This window comes from Molossus molossus, unplaced genomic scaffold, assembly GCF_014108415.1.
Source record: "Molossus molossus isolate mMolMol1 unplaced genomic scaffold, mMolMol1.p scaffold_m16_p_6, whole genome shotgun sequence".
NCBI classification, from domain to species: Eukaryota; Metazoa; Chordata; class Mammalia; order Chiroptera; family Molossidae; genus Molossus; species Molossus molossus.
Window position 1 is genome coordinate 70,033,286 of NW_023425399.1, and position 19,201 is coordinate 70,052,486.

The window sequence follows — 19,201 nt, forward strand, 5'->3', positions numbered from 1 at the left end:
TATTCCTCCCTCTTCTTGCTGATTCTGTTCACTAGGTCTTCCACTCATTCATTTGTTAATTTATACATTCATTGATCCAAAATACTCATTAAGAACCTGCTTTTGCTAGTAATTGTGCCAGGCAGGCTTTGGAGAAATGGTGAAGCCTACAACGCTTCTCCTTTTTGTCAGTAGTTTGAGTTTGGCCCAGCCGGTATGGCTCAGCGGTTGAGCATCAACCCATGCACCAAGAGGTTTGCCAGTTTGATTCCCAGTCAGGGCACAGGCCCAGGTTGTGGGCCTGGTCCCCAGTGGAGGGCATGCAGGAGGCAGCCAATGGATGTTCTCTCTCAGTGATGTTTCTCTCTCTCTCTCCCTCTCCCTTCCTCTATCTCTAAAATCAATAAAGAAAAAATTTTTTAGAAGTTTGAGTTTGGAGGTGGGATAAACAGATTATTGCAGTGTAGTGAGTGCTTATGTGATGTGTTAGGGAGAGGGCAGGGTGCCATGAGCGCAGAGCTACAAACCCTTTTTTACTGCCTTCTGCTTTCTTCACACCACTGAGCCCATGCTTCCTCATCCCATTTCTTTCTGATCTTTTCCATTATGCTTTGTGTGTTCACAATCTCTTGTGGACATAATGTATTTGTTCCCATTTCCTCATCCAGGAAGCCTAAAACATCCTTGCTTCTCATAAAATATTAGATCAACGGTCAACAGTAGTTGATGGATTGAGAAGAAAACTAATGTTGGATTTTGGAGGATTGTCCTGAAAATTATTGGGCCAGTGACTAGAGTGGAGGGTGGGGAACTAATGGTGTTTAAAGATGAAATAGGTGACACTTAGAGTCTTTCCTTAGTTGTACTGCTGAAAAGCCAAAGCAAATAGTTGAGTAAAACTTGGGACACCACTCAGGAGAGAATGTATGTTTCTGTAGTGCCAAAGTGTATTCCCTTTTTTAAACCTTACTCAGTCCAAAACAATTGTCTACTTTTTAGATAGTGAGTGTACTGAAATCAGAGAGAAGTGAGCCCAGTGAGCAGAAATCTGTGCTTCCAAACTTCCTTAAAGAAGGTATATTTGAACAGGCTTGAAATCTGAATTTATCAACTTACTAGCCCTGACAGATAACCTTAAGGCCAGCCTCATGTCCCCTCATTAAAAAAAAAGAAAACCTGAGTTCAGTACAAGGTGGCTTTCACTGGGTTACATTTGGGTTATTTTCTTGCTAATTTTCCCAGGGTGTTTTTTGGAGGGACTTTATCAAGTCCGAATCAGTATTAGCATGTTTGTATTTAATTAAGTCCTTTGTTGGCAGACATCAGAAATGGACTCTGAACAAGCCAAGCAAACAAACATATGACTGTTTATCATTCAGAGAGATGATAAGAGGGCAAGAGGTAGGGCGGCTTGGCATCTCGGTGTCTTGAGTTAGTCATACTTCTGGATCACCACTCAGGTGACTCAGCCTCGCCAGTTTTTGATTACTTTGACTCTCCATACACACTTCAAGAGTATCTATTTGGCCCTGTTTGGATCAGATATCTCCCTACCCTATCAGCCAGCCGATTCCAAGGCCTGAGTACCATATTACAGACATGGCTACTGGGGATTACCCCTGTGTTTGGGGGGTCTCGGAAAGGAAATCATTGTGATCCATGGAGCCCTATAAATAATAGCCTCTGAGCTAGCCATTGCATCATATAGCTGTTCAAATTCCAAAACAGGAATATTGGGTCAGAAAATGTTCTTAATTATGTGTCCAAAAAGTTGATGTTGAATAGTATTGGGTTGTAATTAGGAAAGGAACCCCTAGGAAAGCAATCTTCCCAGAACAGAATTTTATAAATGAGTTTTTGACAGAACTGCCACCAGTCTTAGAATTAATCTTATAAAATTATCAGCTGTTTGTTCAGCAAAATGTATAAAATTCAAGGTCTGTTAAGTTTGGATCAGATGTCGAGGTAATAGATATGCCTTAGAGACTGGGATACATACTTCAACTTGGTTTTCTCAACAAGATTAATCAGAATTGGGAGGATAAAGTTTATGCAGCAGAGACTGGAGGTAGTTCTCAGACCTGGATGTCCATCAGAATCAATAGATAATAGATTTTCGCCCTGGCCAGTTTGGCTCAGCGGTTAGAGTGTCGGACTGCGGTCCGGAGAGACCCGGGTTCGGTTCCCGCTAAGGGCGCGTACTTCGGTTGCAGTTTGTCCCCGGCCCTGGTTGGCCGTGCAGGTGGCAGCCACTCAATGTGTCCCTTCACGTCGATGTTTCTCTCTCTCTCTCTCTCTCTTCCTCTCTCTCCCTCCCACTCTATCTGTACAAAAAATGGAAAAATAGCCTCGGGTGAGGATTAAAAAAAAAAATAGATAATAGATTGTCAAGATGCTACTTCCAGTTTTTTATGTCTGGATTGAGGCTCAGGAATCTATATTCTTTTTTTTTTTTATCCTCACCCAAGGACATTTTTGCATTTTTTGTTCAGACAGATCGGGAGGGAGAGAGAGGAAGAGAGAGAGAGAGAAACATCGATGTGAAGGGACACATCGAGTGGTTGCCACCTGCACGACCAACCAGGGCCGGGGACAAACTGCAACCGAGGTACGTGCCCTTAGCGGGAACTGAACCCGGGTCTCTCTGTACTGCAGGCCGACGCTCTAACCGCTGAGCCAAACCGGCCAGGGCAGGAATCTATATTCTTAACAATCCAAACTTGATTGTACTGCAGATGGTCCAAGGACTTTGAGAAATACTGACCTGCAGTGTGGTCCTTGACAGTTTTCTTCACTTATGAAAAAAAAGAGGTTGGTTAGACATAGACTGTACCTTCAAATAATGGAAGTGATGGAGTTGCTCTTTAGAAAGACAGATCATAATCTATAGGGAATTGATCAGAACCCCCAATCCTCCAAAGAATACCTCATCCTGGCTAAATCTAAGGCTCTTGGGGAGGAATCTTCTGAGTCCAGATGCTAACTCAGAAGGAATTTCTAGAATTCCTCTGTACATCTCCTCTAGAGAAAGATACAGGAGAGCACCCAAAGGTTCACCCCTCCTTGTAGTCCATTTTATGACAGACTGATTTTGGAAGTAGCGATAATAGGCATGGAATTTTATCAGAGTCTCTTGCTTTTATATATGGAGCTGTGCTATCCTAACCTGATTCTTCATTATCAGTTATTAAACTTTTAAAAAGATCCAAGGAGCCCTGGCCAGTTTGGCTTCAGTGGTTGGAGAGTTGGCCCGTGAACCAGAGAGTCCCAGGTTTGGTTCCTGCTAAGGGCACGTACCTTGGTTGCAGTTTGTCCCTGGCTCCGGTTGGGGTCATGTGGGTGGCATCCACTCGATGTGTCTCTTTCACATCAATGTTTCTCTTTCTTCCTCCCTCACTCCCTCTCGCTCTATCTGAAGATAAATTCAAAAATGTCCTCGGTGAGGATAAAAAAAAAATTAAAAAGATCGAAAGAAATTTGCATTTTAAAAACTGTCAAGGATGATATTCATGTATACACAATTTTGAACCAATGGAATAACTAATATTTTTTAATTCAACCTTGATAGAAAGTTCTCCACCAAATCTGCCCTTTTTATTTTATGTCTAAGTTACTTTGTACATCCATTCAACAATATTTACTGAATTTCGACTATGTGCCAGATGTATTTCTAGCTCTGTCTAGGAATTGTGGCATAATCCTACTCAACTGCTTTTTTTCCATTAGCATCTGCCTTGGGTTGGTCATGGATTGGTCTTACTGATTCTCAGTTTTCTCTGTACCTCTTCTCCGTTTACAGTTATGCCATTTCTTGCTTGAATTAGTTGTAGTAGCTTCTGAAATGGTCTTTGCTTTTAGCCTCCTATTCTCCAGTTCATCCTCTCCACTCCCAAGTCATCACATCACTTCCTTGATCACAACTACTGCTGATGTGCCCATTGCCCATGAGATATACTTGAGCCATGGGTCCATGGCCTTGCATCATCTCTCATGTTTGTTTGTTTTTTGTTGTTGTTGTTGTTTTTTATCCTCACCCGAGGACATTTTTCATTTTTTGTTCAGGTGGAGTGGGAGGGAGAGAGAGGAACAGAGGGAGAGAGAGAAACATCGACATGAAAGGAACACATCGAGTGGCTGCCACCCGCACAACCGACCAGGGCCGGGGACAAACTGCAACCGAGGTACGCGCCCTTAGCGGGAACCGAACCCGGGTCTCTCAGGACCGCAGGCCGACACTCTAACCGCTGAGCCAAACCGACCAGGGCTCATCTCTCACCTTTGCATCGTACTCAGCATACCCTTTGCATTGTGCTTTTCTCTCTGCGTGGGACTGCCCACTGGAACTTCCTTTTCTTAGCCTAATAGACTTCTCATACACATTTGCACTGCTAGAACAGATGTTTGCTGCTTCCAGAAGCCTTCCTTGACTCTCCCATTCAGCTTTTTTTCTTTCTTAAGTCTTCCTAAAAGTCACCAAAATAGCATCACCACAGGCATTACGTAAGTTAAGATGGTATTTATGTCTCTTTCTCTGTTAGATCCAGAGATCTCTGAGAGAGAGATAGCAGGATTTATCTTTATATTATAAGGACTTACTGTGGTACCTGGCATGAGGCAGGTACTCAGTTTTGTTTGAGTATATGAAAATGCTGTCAGACACAGGTCAGTGTAATGAGCATTTTGATTATAAATTCTCTGTTCTGTATCTTGAAGGAATTACACAGTCTTTTTATATGATTGTTTCTAAACTAAATTTGTAGAGGTATTACATTGAAAGACTTCCTGTGGCAAAAAGGCTGTCTGGAGAACTTGGTGTATTCAGAAAGTTTGCCTGGAGTTTTGGTGTACAGATTCTGTAGATGGGGAACTAAATGGTCTAGAAATGAAGGAGAGCCCTGTTCCAACAGCCACCCTGTACTATGGGGGCAGAAAGAGACCTGCCATGTTCTTGAGCAGATGTTTGGGGAAGTGCATTTCAGATGTGCAACTGTCATCATTTCCTCAAGGATTTTTGTTTCAAGGAGATTAAATGGGGCTTAATGAACCAACTACTTTGTGAATCTCCTGAGTTTGGGGACCATTTCCCTGATTGAGGACAAGGGCTGTTTCTTGTGTTACTAGTTCATGTTCTTACTTTATAAAGCAAGTATTAAGTGGCAGCTAGGTCCTGACCAGGTAGCTCAGTTGGTTAGAGCTTCATCCCAATATGCCAAGGTTGTGGGTTCTATCCCCAGTGAGGGCACATGCAAGAATCAATCAGCGAATGCATATCAAATGGAAAATTTTTTAAAGGACAGCTAGTAGAAAAACTAAAATAAACAAGGTAGCATTCTGCTGTGATGGGAAAAAGAAAAACACTGAGAATTACAAAGTAAGTCATTTGATTGGATTTAATGGCCAAGTGCAGCTTCTCCAGGAAGGCTAGGTTCTATATCAGGCTTAGCACTGCTTGCTGCTCACTCAAAGACCACCTTTTTTTTGTTGTTGTTTGTTTGTTTGTTTTTTTATCCTCACCCGAGGATATTTTTCCATTTTTTGTACAGATAGAGTGGGAGGGAGAGAGAGGAAGGGAGAGAGAGAGAGAGAAACATCGACGTGAAGGGACACATCGAGTGGCTGCCACCCACACGACCAACCAGGGCCGGGGACAAACTGCAACCGAAGTATGCGCCCTTAGCGGGAACCGAACCCGGGTCTCTCCGGACCGCAGGCCGACGCTTTAACCGCTGAGCCAAACTGGCCAGGGCAAAGACCACCTGTTTTGAATAATTCTTTGTTCTATGTGTCTAGCTGAGTTGTAACCTCCTTAGGTCATTATGATCCCCATAGTGTCTGCTGGGCACAAGGTACATGTTTTAGAAAATGTCTTGACTAAGTTCAGTCACCACAGGATGTGGGCAAAGTCCCTTAGGAGACTTTCACCCCCTGCCCTCCCAGACCAGGGAGTAGCTTGCAGCAGGTGCTGCTGTGTGTGTACCGTTGCTGCCTTTCATCACCCACTTTTAAGGAAGTAAAGTTCTCAGCCAGGCTGAGTGGTACCCTCTAGGGCAGTGGTTCTCAGCCTGTGGGTCACGACCCCTTTGAGGATCGAATGACCTTTCACAGGGGCCGCCTAAGACATAACAGTAGCAAAATTACAGTTATGAAGTAGCAACAAAAATAATTTTATGGTTGGGAGTCACCACAACATGAGGAACTGTATTAAACAGTCACGGCATTAGGAGGGTTGAGAACCACTGTTCTAGAGGACTCTGGATCCTTGGAGAACTGAAGTACAACTTGAGGTCAGCCCTCAGATCTCTTGTCCTCAGGGATACCAATGATCTTGAAAGTCCGAAGATTAGCCACAGGTGGGAAGTAAGGAGGTTGGGACCTTGAATCACAGTGGAGCTGCATTCTAAAGAACAGTAGTGGAAAGTAAACACCTTGTCTCAGTCTATATGCAAAATGAAATGAATAATGTCTGCCTTGCATAATGTAAATTCTTCTTTTGAAGATCAAATGAGGTATGTTTGAGGAAGTTCTTAAAATATAGTAAGTGCTACTCAAACACAGAATGGAAGTTGGGTACCTGGAGGAATTTGGTCCAGGAGCATAGGTGGAAGCTGGAATGTGTATGAGGTAATAGTATTCTGGTGTTTGTTTCTGAAGTTTCTGTTCCCTTGTAGCATATTTCCTCATATCTGTAAGCAGAAGGCTAGATGGAATGTTGAAGGGAAGTTTTTGGATAAACGCTGTTCACAAGTCCTCATCACATGGGATCTCCCAGGAAGTTCACTTCCTAACATTGAACCTTGAGTTTAGAGGAAGGGTTAATAATCAGTGCTGATTCTCATAGTGGTATCTGGAAGAGACTTGGAGAATGGGTATGGCTTCTTTGGACTCTCTCTAATCATAATGTTTTTGTGTCCAGTTAGTATTAACTAAAAATAATATTCCAGGCCCTAAAGTAATCTAGTTGTGTGTGTGTGTGATTTGTGCTTGTGAGTCTGAAGATAGGGAGGGATGCTGTTCTATGAACATCCTTCAGTTCCATGGTGCTCTTTCTGTGGGGGCATCTTTGTCAGTTTGTTTTTCTGATTGTGTATTCCAGCTTTGCTTTTTCTCTGAGATTTCACTTGCAGCAGGAAATCTGGGGGTTTTGTTATTGCTTAGAACATTTCTGTCACTTAGAGATTCAGGAAAGGACATAGGCTCTAGAATCAGACTTGAGTTCAGATATCATCCTTATCACTTAGTGTGGTAACTTGGACACTTCTGAACCTCAGTTGTCTCATATAAATGGGAATACTGATACCAAACTTGTGGGTAGTTATGAAGATTACATGTGATAGTATTCAGGTTAATGTAGCACTTAATACATGATAGACATGTAATAACTGTAGTTGTGGTGTTTGTTAGTAGTACTGCTAATTAGTAATATTAGTATGGAATAGATATATGAAAGTAAACTTAAATCTTAAATAGATTTTGATGCTATGTGTAAAAGAGCAGTTGAGAGCTCTGGCCGGTTTTGCTCAGTGGTTGGAGTGTCAGCCTGTGGTCAAGAGAGACCCGGGTTTGGTTCCCACTAAGGGCATGTACCTCGGTTGCAGTTTATTTCTGGCCCTGGTTGGGTCGTGCGGGTGTTGGGTCATGCGGGTGGCAACCACTCGATGTGTCCCTTTCATGTCGATCTCTCTCTCTCCCTCTCTCCCTCTCTCTCTCTCTCTCTCTCTCTCTCTCTCTCTGTCTCTCTCTCTCTCTCTTCCTTTCTCTTCCTTTCTCTCCCTCCCACTCTGTGATATCTGAACAAAAAACGAAAAAATGTCCTCGGGTGAGGATTAATAAAAATAAACAAATAAATAAAAGAGCAGTTGAGAATATATCTATTTTGTATTGCTAACAATTTAAAAATTGTACTATTTTAATAGCTACCTATATCTTTGTAGTTACTCTTTTCCCTAACAAACATTATTTTAATTTTGATTGAACATACCATCTTTAAATAATTTTGGGCAGTTTTTGTAGATCTGTATTTGAACCTGTTTACTGATGCATTCCATTTATAAATCTCTACTTCATATCATATTGACTTACTTTGGTCTTTCTGATGCTCAGGTAAATTTGCTAAGCAAATCTTTAAACTTTTGGTAAATAATTGAATCTTCAAAGCTTCCCATTTATTCCAGACACTAGTGTATATTTAAAGTATTTGGTAAGAAAATCTGATAATGGGCACCATTGAATGTCATATATGAAGGACTGTTTGGTCTTTGAATTTTATATATGAAAGGCCATTTAGCCTCTGATACATATTTTAGTTGATTACCACTTATTTTTAAAAATTTTTTGGTTTAGTGATCAATAAGTGCCTCCCAGCCCTGTCTGTGCCATTTTGTCTAGCTTTGGATGACCCACTTAAAGAAGCACATGGACAGTTATCTAGTTTGTTATTAAAGTTGAAAGTAAACACAGTCATTTCAGATATTTTAAGGAATAAGAATGCTTAGCCCAGAATAGATGAAACCTGATAGTGGTTGTATAATAAACTTTTTGGTGTGTAGTAGTGTCATTTAGAAGAGGGTGATACATAATTCAGTGTGATTTCAAGTGGACAGAATAACTAGGGTTGTCTGATTCTGTTGTGAACTTCTTGGCAAAAGGAATGTCTGTCTCTGTTGCTGGGAAGTATCCCCAAATTGAAAAGTAGTGTATGTAGCATATGATGTTAAAGATGATACTTGTCTTAGGCTGCTATGTCAAAAGACTGCCACAAACTGTATGGTTTAAACAAAAGACATTTATTTCTCACAGTTTTGGAAGCTGAGAAGTCTAAGGTCAAAGTACTGGTGGATTCAATTTCTAGTGAGGGTCCTCCTTCCTGGCTGCAGACAACTGCTTTCTTACTGAGACCTCACATGGTAGGAGGAAAGAGAGCATGCTCTGGTGTTGTTTTCTTCTTGTAAAGACATTGATCCTATCATGGAGGGATCAATGTCCTCATGACCTCATATAAACCTAATTACCTACCAAATACTCTACCTCCAGGGTTAGGGCTTCATCATATTAATTAGGGGCATTGGGGGAGAAACACTTAGTTCAAAACAGTATTTAACCTTTCTAAGCCTCAATTTTATTATTTTTAAAAATAGAAATTATACTTACCTCCAAGGTGGTTCTGAGATAAAAATGCTTGTATAAGCTAAAGAATTCAGTACATAGTAAGATCTCAAAAAAAGTAGTTGCTGCTACTCTGATGATTGTTAACTTTATCATATTTCAGAGATGTGCTAGAAGTATGTTTAGTATTTGTTGCAAGACTGGACTGGATAAATTCTTACAGTTCTAAGAATCAGTAAATGCATTTTAATGTTTTTCTTTGTGCTTGCGAGCCTGAAAATAAGGATGCTGTTGTATGACATCCTTCAGTTCCACAGTACTCTTTCTGTGTGGGCATCTTTATATCAGTCTGCTTTCTGATTATGTAGTGTCTGCTTTTTCTCCAAATTTTCATCTCTCTGCATCCTTCTCCCTTGGTCTGTGTCACTCTCTGTTCTTGTATTCATGTTCCCTTCTCTTCCACTTATTTTTCTCATCATTCACTGTAAAATATGATGAATAGTTTACAGTATATTTTACTTTGCTATATTTTTTAATCTTTGTTTTATTTTGAAAGCTTATTTTACTTGGTTACCTAATCATTTATCTTTTCTGTTTTCCCAGACTATGACCAGGACAGGCTGGTGTCAGAGACCTGACTTTGTCCTCACTGGGTTTTATTATTGCTAGAGCTGGGTTGGGCAGGTAGGAATAAAGTTTTAAGGTCCTAGGTTCTGCTTAAAGAGGAAGCTGTTTGCCCTGGCTGGTTTGGCTCAGCAGTTAGAGTGTCAGGAGTTTCAGGTTCCTAGTCAGAGGCAATCCCTGGCCCTGGTTGGGGGTCATACAGGAGGTAACCAATTGATGTGTCTCTCTCACATCGATGCTTCTCTCTCTTTCTCTCTCTCTTTTTCTCCCTCCCTCCCTTCCATTCTATCTGAAAATCAATGGGAAAATATCCTAGGGTGGGGATTAACAAAAAAAAGAAAAAAGAAAAAAAAGAGGAAGCTGTTTAAGGTATCATGCGACCAACTGCTTTTCTCCCCCAAGCCTGTTTAGGTTCTCCTAGCACTGTTGTGCCCCTCATTCTCAGGGTATAGTGAATGTTAAAGCATCAGGCCTCCCTTTAATTTTGTTTTCCCAGCCTTCATAACATAAACAGAATTGTTTTTATTGCTGTCAATTGAAAAATCAGTCAATTAACAGGCTATTTTTCTACATTTAGCAACTAGCACTTATATAACAAATAGGCTTTCTTGTATAACAGCACATCCTTCAACCATGGTAATTACAATCATGAATAGATTTAGTTACACTTAATTATGGATTCTATACTCTACTTGATATAAGCTTATTATACATTTAATTTATAAGACTTGTTTATGGCTCAATGAAGATGCATAAAAATGATCACCGTCGGTTTCTTTTTTAAAAAGCATATTTAATTAGTTATGAATTTTTAAAAAAATTGGTAACAAAATTCATTTTAAAATTGCCACCATCAGTCAAGCAATAATACAAAGATTGACTTACTTGAGTGCTGTTTGTTTAATTAATGTATGTACCAGGAAAGGCAAAAAGCATGACGTGAACATATATTACTTACAGAATATTAAAATTCTGATGGACTGTTTTAGATTGCTGAAAATACTTCTGGTAAAAGTGAAAAAATGAACTGCACAAGACAAAATTTTATTTCACTTCTGTTTTTGGAGACATTCTTAACATATAAAACTTATACACTGTGACCCCCCCAAATAAGGCACAGACAAGATGTTTATTCTCTTTTTCTCTAAATTGGTTGTACTCTTTAATGAAACAAAATTTAATGAGATATTTATATGACAAATCACCGGAAAAGATGTTCAACATCATTAGCCATTAGAGAAATGCAAATTAAAACCAGTATCACTACATACCTGTCGTCATGGCTAAAATAAAATATAGTAACAATTGCTGGCCAAGGATGCAGAGAAACTGCATCTCTCAAACATTGCTGGTGGGAATATAAAGTGGTACAGCAACTCTGATGGCAGTGTCTTTAAAAACTAAGTATGCAATTCCCATTCAACCCAGCAGCCACATTCCAGGTGTTTACCCCAGTCAATTGAAAACCTATTTTCATGTGAAAACCTGTATGGGAATGCTTATAGCAGTTTTCTTTGTAATAGTCAAAAACTTAAAATAGCTTAGCTGTTCCTCAACAGGTGAATGGTTGAACAAGATATGGTACATCCATACCATGGAATACTACTTCACAATAAAAAGGAACAAACTATTCATACATGCAGCAACCTGGATCTCCATAGAAATGTGAGTGGAAAAGGCAGTCTCAAAAGGTTATAAACTATGTGATTCCATTTATTTAACCTCATTAAAAATGACAAAAATCACAGAAATTAACATATTAGTGGTTGGTTGGCAGAGATTAAGGAGGGAGTGAGAGTGGGAGGGAAGTAGATGTGTGTGGCTATAAAAGACCAATAGGATGGTTCTTTGTGATGATGGAAAAGTTTAGAATCAATGTTGATATCCTGATTGTGATACTACACTAAAATTTTGCAAGATGTTAACCATTGGGGGAAACTGGTAAAGAGTACATGGGATAGTTTTGTATTATTTCTTGCAACTAACTACATGCATGTGAATCTACACTTATCTCCAAAAAGATTAATTTAAAAATATATGTTATAATATGAATATTCTGATGAAACACTATTTCCTCTCCACACGTGTTTCTTAATCTTTTAGTCTTATTTATTGATGGTTCATTTGATCATTCTTTTATTTATTCCAGAAATAATTACTCTAAAACCATGTCATCACCAACTTGTAACTGTTTTAGAATTTACCACAGAGCGGACACTACGTTGTTTGATTATTAGTAGTTAAGTTCTGCAGCTAGTTTACATGACTTAAATGTACCTTCTGTAGGTATACTTGGGGGCCTTGGTATCATTAGCTTTAAAATATTCAAAAACTTTTCCAGGGTAAATGTATTGTGATTGTACTTTTTGGTGTAAAACTGATAAATCTTGATTACACACAAGAGCAGAAAAACATAATCAGACACTGCCAGCAGACACTTGCTCACCTTTAATTTTTTTTTCTTTTTTTTTAATCCTCACCCAAGGATATTTTTCCCTTTATTTTCAGACAGAGTGGGAGGGAGAGAGCGAAAGAGAGAAACATCACGTTGATTGGTTGCCTCCCGCACGACCCCAACCAGGGCCAGGGACCGAACTGCAAACAAGGTACATGCCCTTGACCGAAATCGAACCTGCAACCCTTTGGTCTACTGGCTGATGCTCTAACCACTGAGCAAAACTGGCCAGGGCAATACTTGCTCACCTTTAAAGAGTAGGGTGAGTTTCTCTACAGGCAGATGTCCTGGCAGGCCCCTACGTTTTCCCAGGGGATGGCATTTTTTCTCCCAGTTCAACTTTGGACTTATCTGACATCACAGAATGTGATCTGGAAACTTTTCTGAGTATGTAACATTGAGCTCAAGGCACCTCACACATCTGGGTTTAGGGGGACAAACTGTACTTATGATAAGTAACCGGTAGAATCATTTCTCAGTTTTCTGGTTTGGTGAAAGTCAGCTTCTGAATTAGCCAGAGCTGTAGAAGGCTCTGTTGTTTAGTCTGCAACCTTCCCATCCCCAAGAGAATACTTTTTGCTGAATTGTGCTTTGACATAGTACCGGGGGTGTCAGTGTCTAATGAATGAAATGTGATATTCAATAATTTGACAATCTTAGGACTAGAAGGGGGCTATTTTTTTCCTAATTAGAGGAAGAGTTGTGGGGGGTGCCAGGGAGACTTCCACATTTGCCCTCACAGCATTCTGTATTGTGGGCACCCTATTTTGTGGTCAGATAAAGCCAGCCATAATTGCAGCTGCAGCAGATATGGGGCGCAGAGACAGAAATCATTTCCTGTTGGCCCTGTAGACCTAGTCAGGTGCACATATCTCCTTCTTTGACCCTTTTTGGGGGATTCCTTGCAGCGTGGTGATGCTGATTTGAATAGTGAATTGCGGCTGAAAAACAAGATTAAAACCCTGTTTTTGGCTTTGAACTTTGTGGAAAGTGAATGTTTGTTCCAGTGAGTTGTGCTATAGCATTGAAGGGATTTTCCCTAGAAGTAATATTATAAATCAGGTTAGACCCAATCTAGCTCACTAGAGTTTATTTAATCTAGCATCTGTCTGAACCACAATATTCCATTAATAGTCTTATAGAAAATGTAGCTCTCACTTTTTCATCTTTGCTGAAAGGGGATGATCTGTGGTCATTTTTTTCTACGTGTCTGCTATGGGCAGAGTGAATACAATAGCCACGAGAACCCAAGAGTCTTGGATGGAAGGGCAATGGTGGTGGTCTGGGTTCTTTGGTGGTTCTGTGCAGATTATTTGCAAAAAAATCTCTAATGGTATCTGACACTATCCTTGATAATGGGAAAAGAAACGGAACTTATGCATACCTCAGATACAGAGGAGGACAGCCTAGGATTGTCTGTGTATGGAAATGTGTAGAAACAGTGGTAGCATGACACTATGGGTTCAAAATCATCAAGGTTACTAATGATACATAATCTGGTGTACAAATAAGCAAGGTAATTTTAGTCACTTTAGTTTTTTCTTTGTCATTTGACGTTAGATCCACAAATTCATTGTTAATATCCTATTTAATTTCTTTTTTCTTGTCTTTTGTAGTCTCAAACCATGAATTATGTGGGACAGCTGGCCGGGCAGGTGATTGTCACTGTGAAGGAGCTCTACAAGGGTATTAACCAAGCCACCTTGTCTGGGTGCATCGATGTCATTGTAGTGCGACAGCAGGATGGCACCTATCAGTGTTCACCTTTTCATGTTCGATTTGGGAAGCTGGGAGTCCTGAGATCCAAAGAGAAAGTGGTGAGTGCAGGGTACAGCCTGTTCTCCAGGAGGTGAAAAGTTAGATGACAGCAAGGAGTAAATCCTAAATCCTTACCATGAGGTCTCTGGGCCTTTTATTTTAAATCTGTATGATGTTAAAGACAATGGTATGAGAACTCAACATTAATTGCTTTTCGAAGTTGCTTCTAAATTCAAAAAGCCCTGCTATAGGAAGTCTCTCCAAGGGAAATCTCCCTATATTGTTTAGACTGAAAATTATTTTGCTAATCCTATGTGTTGCAGCTCAGAAGGGCAAAACAGAGAAAACTAGAGTTATAAATGGGGATGTTAGGTTTATATTTAGAAGAAGTTCCTTTACTTTAGACAGCATTTAAAAATATTTAGAGTAATGCCTTTGTAACAGTTCTAAATGGAATAGATTGATTTAATTAATGCTGAATTTATCTGTTTGTTTCGACAGAGCTGTGAAATCTTATTTATAATCTAAATTTTGTTGATACAGGATTTGTCTCCAATCTGATTGAAATGCAAACCTCCAGGTCATAGGCTGCTTGACTTTTATTGATTTTTAAGGAAGATTAATTTAAAAAGAATGTATTTGGCCCTGGCCGGTTTGGCTCAGCGGTTGGAGCGTCGGCCTGTGGTCCGGAGAGATCTGGATTTGGTTCCAAGGGCACGTACCTCAGTTGCGGTTTATCCCCAGCCCTGGTTGGGTCGTGTGGGTAGCAACCACTTGATGTGTCCCTTTCACATCGATGTTTCTCTCTCTTTCTCTCTCTCTCTCCCACTTTATCTGAACAAAATATAAAAAAAAAAAAAGTCATCGGGTGAGGATAAAAAGAATGTATTTATATTGGCTTTTCTTTCTCCTACATTCTCTTACCTTCAAGTAATGGAGCACAACTGTAAGGTTTGTTACTGCATCTGATGTCAATCTAGTCATAAAACTAGTAATAAAACTTTGCAAGTACATAGTATTTACCTTTCTACCCCTGACCCACAGTATATATCTAAACAATATAGAGAGATTTTTGTCCCAATTTTAAAGCATCCTTTGGAAACCAAAAGCAGTTGCATTTTAGTTAGTAACTTTGAAACTTTCCATTGCAAAACACTGTTTAACCACATTTAACTTCTCTGGAATTTTTCTGTGTCTGGTACCACTAAGCTGCAGGACTTTCAAATTATATCTGCTTTGGGAGAATCAGCAGCAAATTGTTTATGCATTGAAACTTGCCATTAGTTGTGCAAGGATCTATTTGTAAAACAGCTTCTAATGCTTTATTTATTTATTTCTGCTGTGATCTGGGTTTTTTAATTATCAGATTGGATAAGTCTTCTGGCCTTTCAAAACTAAACTGATGTTTTTTAAGCATTTGTACACCTGCAAATGGTGACTGGACAGATAACATCTTTCTGCATGCTGTATTCCTCCAATTAAGAAAGTAATACAGTCTGGTCGGTGTGGCTCATTGGTTGAGGGTCGACCCATGCACCAAGAGGTCGCCAGTTTGATTCCCGGTCAGGGCACATGCCCAGATTGCAGGCTGATCCCCAGTGCGGGGGGGGGGGGGGGGGGGGGGGGGCGGGCGGGAGGCAGGCGGGAGGCGGCCATCGATGTTCTCTCTCATTGATGTTTTTATCTTTCTCTCCCTCTCCCTTTCTCTCTAAAATTAATAAAGGGGAAAAAAAGGAAAGTTTCTGTACAAGATTATACAAATCATTGTGTTATATTGTCAAACCCTTGGATTTTAATAGAAGGCTATCCATGAGACACAAGACAAGAAAAAATTCTTCCCTTCCATTCCTTCCCTTGGTATCCCAGAAACTCAAAAGATATGTTTAGGAGGAAATTTGGCTGTTTGACCAAAACATGGCTTTCCAGTAACCATAAAACCATGTCTTCCTTGAGATTACTTGGTGATTTAGGTTAACTATTTGTCTTATTTTTAGGTCAGTTTGGATTAGGGAAGGCAATTTGTATCAATTTTAAACTAAGACCCAATTTTCAAATATGAAGTGAATTTGAAGTCATAATGACCTTAAAACCTCAGGTTAGAGAAATGCAGTATAATAATTTTCCCACTGCCACCCAGCTGGTGTGGCTCTGTGGTTGAGCATTGACCCATGCACTGGGAGGTCGGTTCGAATCCCTGTCAGGGTACATGCCCTGGTTGTGGGCCTGATCCTCATTGGGGGTGGTGGGGCAGGAGGCAGCGAATTGATGTTCTCTCTCATCGATGTTTCTGTCACTCTCTCCCTCTCCCTTCCTCAGTAAATAAAATCAGTAAAGAAAAAAATAAAATTTTTTTTCATGATAATTTTCCCACTGCCATTGGTATGTTCTTATTTGATAGAACATCAGTAGTCCTAGTATGTTTCATAACTCAGGAGTTTGATTTCAGAAGGTAAACCTCACTTCATATTTTAAAATACTATTTATATTGATTTAACAGAAAACTGATTGATTACTTATCAAAGTTAAATAACCCAGTGTATTAGGAAAGACAGTTTCCATTGGTGATGACAAAAATCCACCTCATACTAGCTTAAGCAGAAAGGGAATTTACTGGATTGCATAACTAAAGTACAGGGGCATTTGAATTTCAAGTCAGGGCTTTATTTAGAGTCTCTGAAGGTATTATCAGAACTTTCTCTCCCTCCTTCTCCTAACTCTGCTTCCCTTTGTGTATGTTCTAATACAAAATGTTCACCAGTACCTCCAGGCTTATTTTCCATTAACTCAGCAACTCCAGTGGAAAGAGAGCTTTCCCTTCCTACAGAAGTGTCAGGGTTTAGTCTGCCCGTCAGACTTGAATCACATATATCTTGGGGACCAGTCACTACAGCTAGGGGTGGAATATAATGATTGGCCTGGCTGGGATAACAGCCCCACCTCCACTGTCTGAAGCCACACCTGAAATAGATGGTCTGAAATTGAGTATGAATAGATCCCCACAGGACACAAGACCAAAAACAAGTGTCTGCTATAGCCAGTATTTCTCAGAAGTAAATCAGGTCTATTTCAACATCTCAGTCATATGTGTTGAGTAAAGTTAAGCCACGGTGTAGGAGTGTGGACGTATGGAAATGAGTGCTGTTTTAGCAACCAGTTTACTAGAAGTACTACATCAAAATGAGTGTCCTTCTTAAAATAATCACCTTGGGCCTGGCCAGTGTGGCTCAGTGGAATGAGTGTCATCTCATGAAGGTAGAGGTCGCAATTCGATTCCTGGTCAGGGCACATGCCCCGATTGCGGGCTCGATCCCCAGTGGGGAGTGTGCAGGAGGCAGCTGATCGATGTTTCTATCTCTTTCTTCCTTTCTCTCTAAAAAATCAATAAAACATATATATATATTTTTTTAAAAATAAAATAATCACCTTAGGAAAACATTTATTCCAACTTGGTGCTATCTCTCAAAATATTTTTAGTATTTTTTCTTTGTCACCTTAAGAGTTTATGGCATCCTCTTTTACGTGTCCTCGGTTGTTGGCACAATGTGATGTTAGGTTTAATTTTTAGAAAGAACCAAACTTCATTTCAGGTCAGATCAAGAGATTGAAATAAGTAGTCATATTCAGAAATGTCATACTTGATCCCTAAAACTAAGGGTTATAAAGGAGAGGATTCATTTTTCTAATATGGAGTAAAAACAGTTGATTTTACATCCTAAGGAAGCATTGTTTTATTTTCTCTGCCATGTTGGCTAATTGGATAACCTCCAAAGATGAAAATTTTGAAGGATAGTATTAATTGAAATCTGTTGTATTTTTATTAAAGATAAAATAACTTCAAATGTTTCATTTGTATTGTTTAACTTAAAGAATTTATACAAAAAAATCAAATTATTATTATTTTTTTAATCCTCACCCGAGGAATTTTTTTTTTTTTTTTACATTAATCTTTAGATAGAGCTGGAGGGAGAGAGGGAGAAAGAGAGAGAGAGAGAAACATTGATGTGAAAGACACATATCGATTGTTTGCCACCCGCATAACTCCCACCGGAAGCGGGGACGAACCACAACCAAGGTACATGCCCTTGGCTGGAATTGAACCCGGGACTCTCTGGTCCACAGGTCATGCTCTTACCACTGAGCCATACTGGCCAGAGCAACAAATGATTATTTTATATGTCCAACTTCTTGTTCAGGGGTGGGAACCTTTTTTCTGCCAAGGGCCATTTGGATATTTATAACATCATTCTCAGGGCATACATAATTATCAACTTAAAAATTAGCCTGCTAGCCCTGGCCAGTTTAACTCAGTGGTTACAGCATCCGCCTGCAAACCATAGAGTTGTGGGTTTGATTCCGGTCGGGGGCACATCCTCAGTTGCAGTTCCATCCCTGGCCCTGGTCGGGTTGTGTGGGAGGCAACCATTTGATATGTCTCTCTCACATTGATGTTTCTCTCTCTTCCCCTCCCTCCCACTCTATCTGAAAATCAATTGAAAAATATCCTCAGGTGAGGAGGATTAAAAAAAAAATTAGCCTATTCTGTTGGTCAGGCTAATTTGATGAGGTGTGTGATGTTAACTGGGTGTTGATTTCACAGGCCTTATATGGCCCTTGGGCCAGATGTTCCCCACCCATTTTAGTTGAATAAATTTAGTTAAATATTTATGTAAGTTGTCTTGAGAAATCTAAAATTTGGCATTATAGAGCGAATTTAGTTTTTCTCTATCTTTTGCTTCTAGTCTAGAAAAAATTACGTATTTCTTTACCGTTTCAGCTTTTACATAACTTTTTAAGTTAGAAAATAGTTTTCCTCTGATTGTAGAAGAAGCTGGTATTATTACAGCTGCTTTAGATAACTAGAAGCTTATGTGACTTCAATCAGTTTATTATGAAAAAAAATTTTAATTTTATCTGTAAGTACATTTTTTCTTAGCCTGGTAGTTTATTGCAGTACTTTGTTTTAAAAGAGTTAGATTTCGCCCTGGCCAGTTTGGCTCAGCGGTTAGAGCGTCGGCCTGCGGTCCCGAGAGACCCGGGTTCGGTTCCCGCTAAGGGCACGTACCTCGGTTGCAGTTTGTCCCCGGCCCTGGCTGGTCGTGCGGGTGGCAGCCACTCGATGTGTCCCTTCACATCGATGTTTCTCTCTCTCTCTTCCTCTCTCTCCCTCCCACTCTATCTGAACAAAAAATGGAAAAATGTCCTCGGGTGAGGATAAAAAAATAAATAAATAAATAAAAGAGTTAGATTTCATGTCATAACCAGATTTTTTTAGCAGTAAATATC

At 39.8% G+C, this 19,201-nt stretch overlaps 1 protein-coding gene across 5 annotated transcripts in view; it reads left to right on the plus strand.

Annotated features, from left to right (window-relative positions):
* The window catches only part of LPIN2 (lipin 2), a 79,618-nt gene that overhangs the window by 11,494 nt on the left and 48,923 nt on the right, over nt 1-19,201 (plus strand). For 3 of the 5 annotated variants that reach the window (XM_036246059.1, XM_036246061.1, XM_036246060.1), the window contains one exon: nt 13,777-13,977. In XM_036246059.1, coding sequence (XP_036101952.1) covers nt 13,777-13,977 — 201 coding nt within the window. Of the gene's footprint in view, nt 1-11,264; nt 11,371-13,776; nt 13,978-19,201 lie in introns of all 5 variants that reach the window. The other 2 variants (XM_036246057.1, XM_036246058.1) reach the window with 1 other exon arrangement.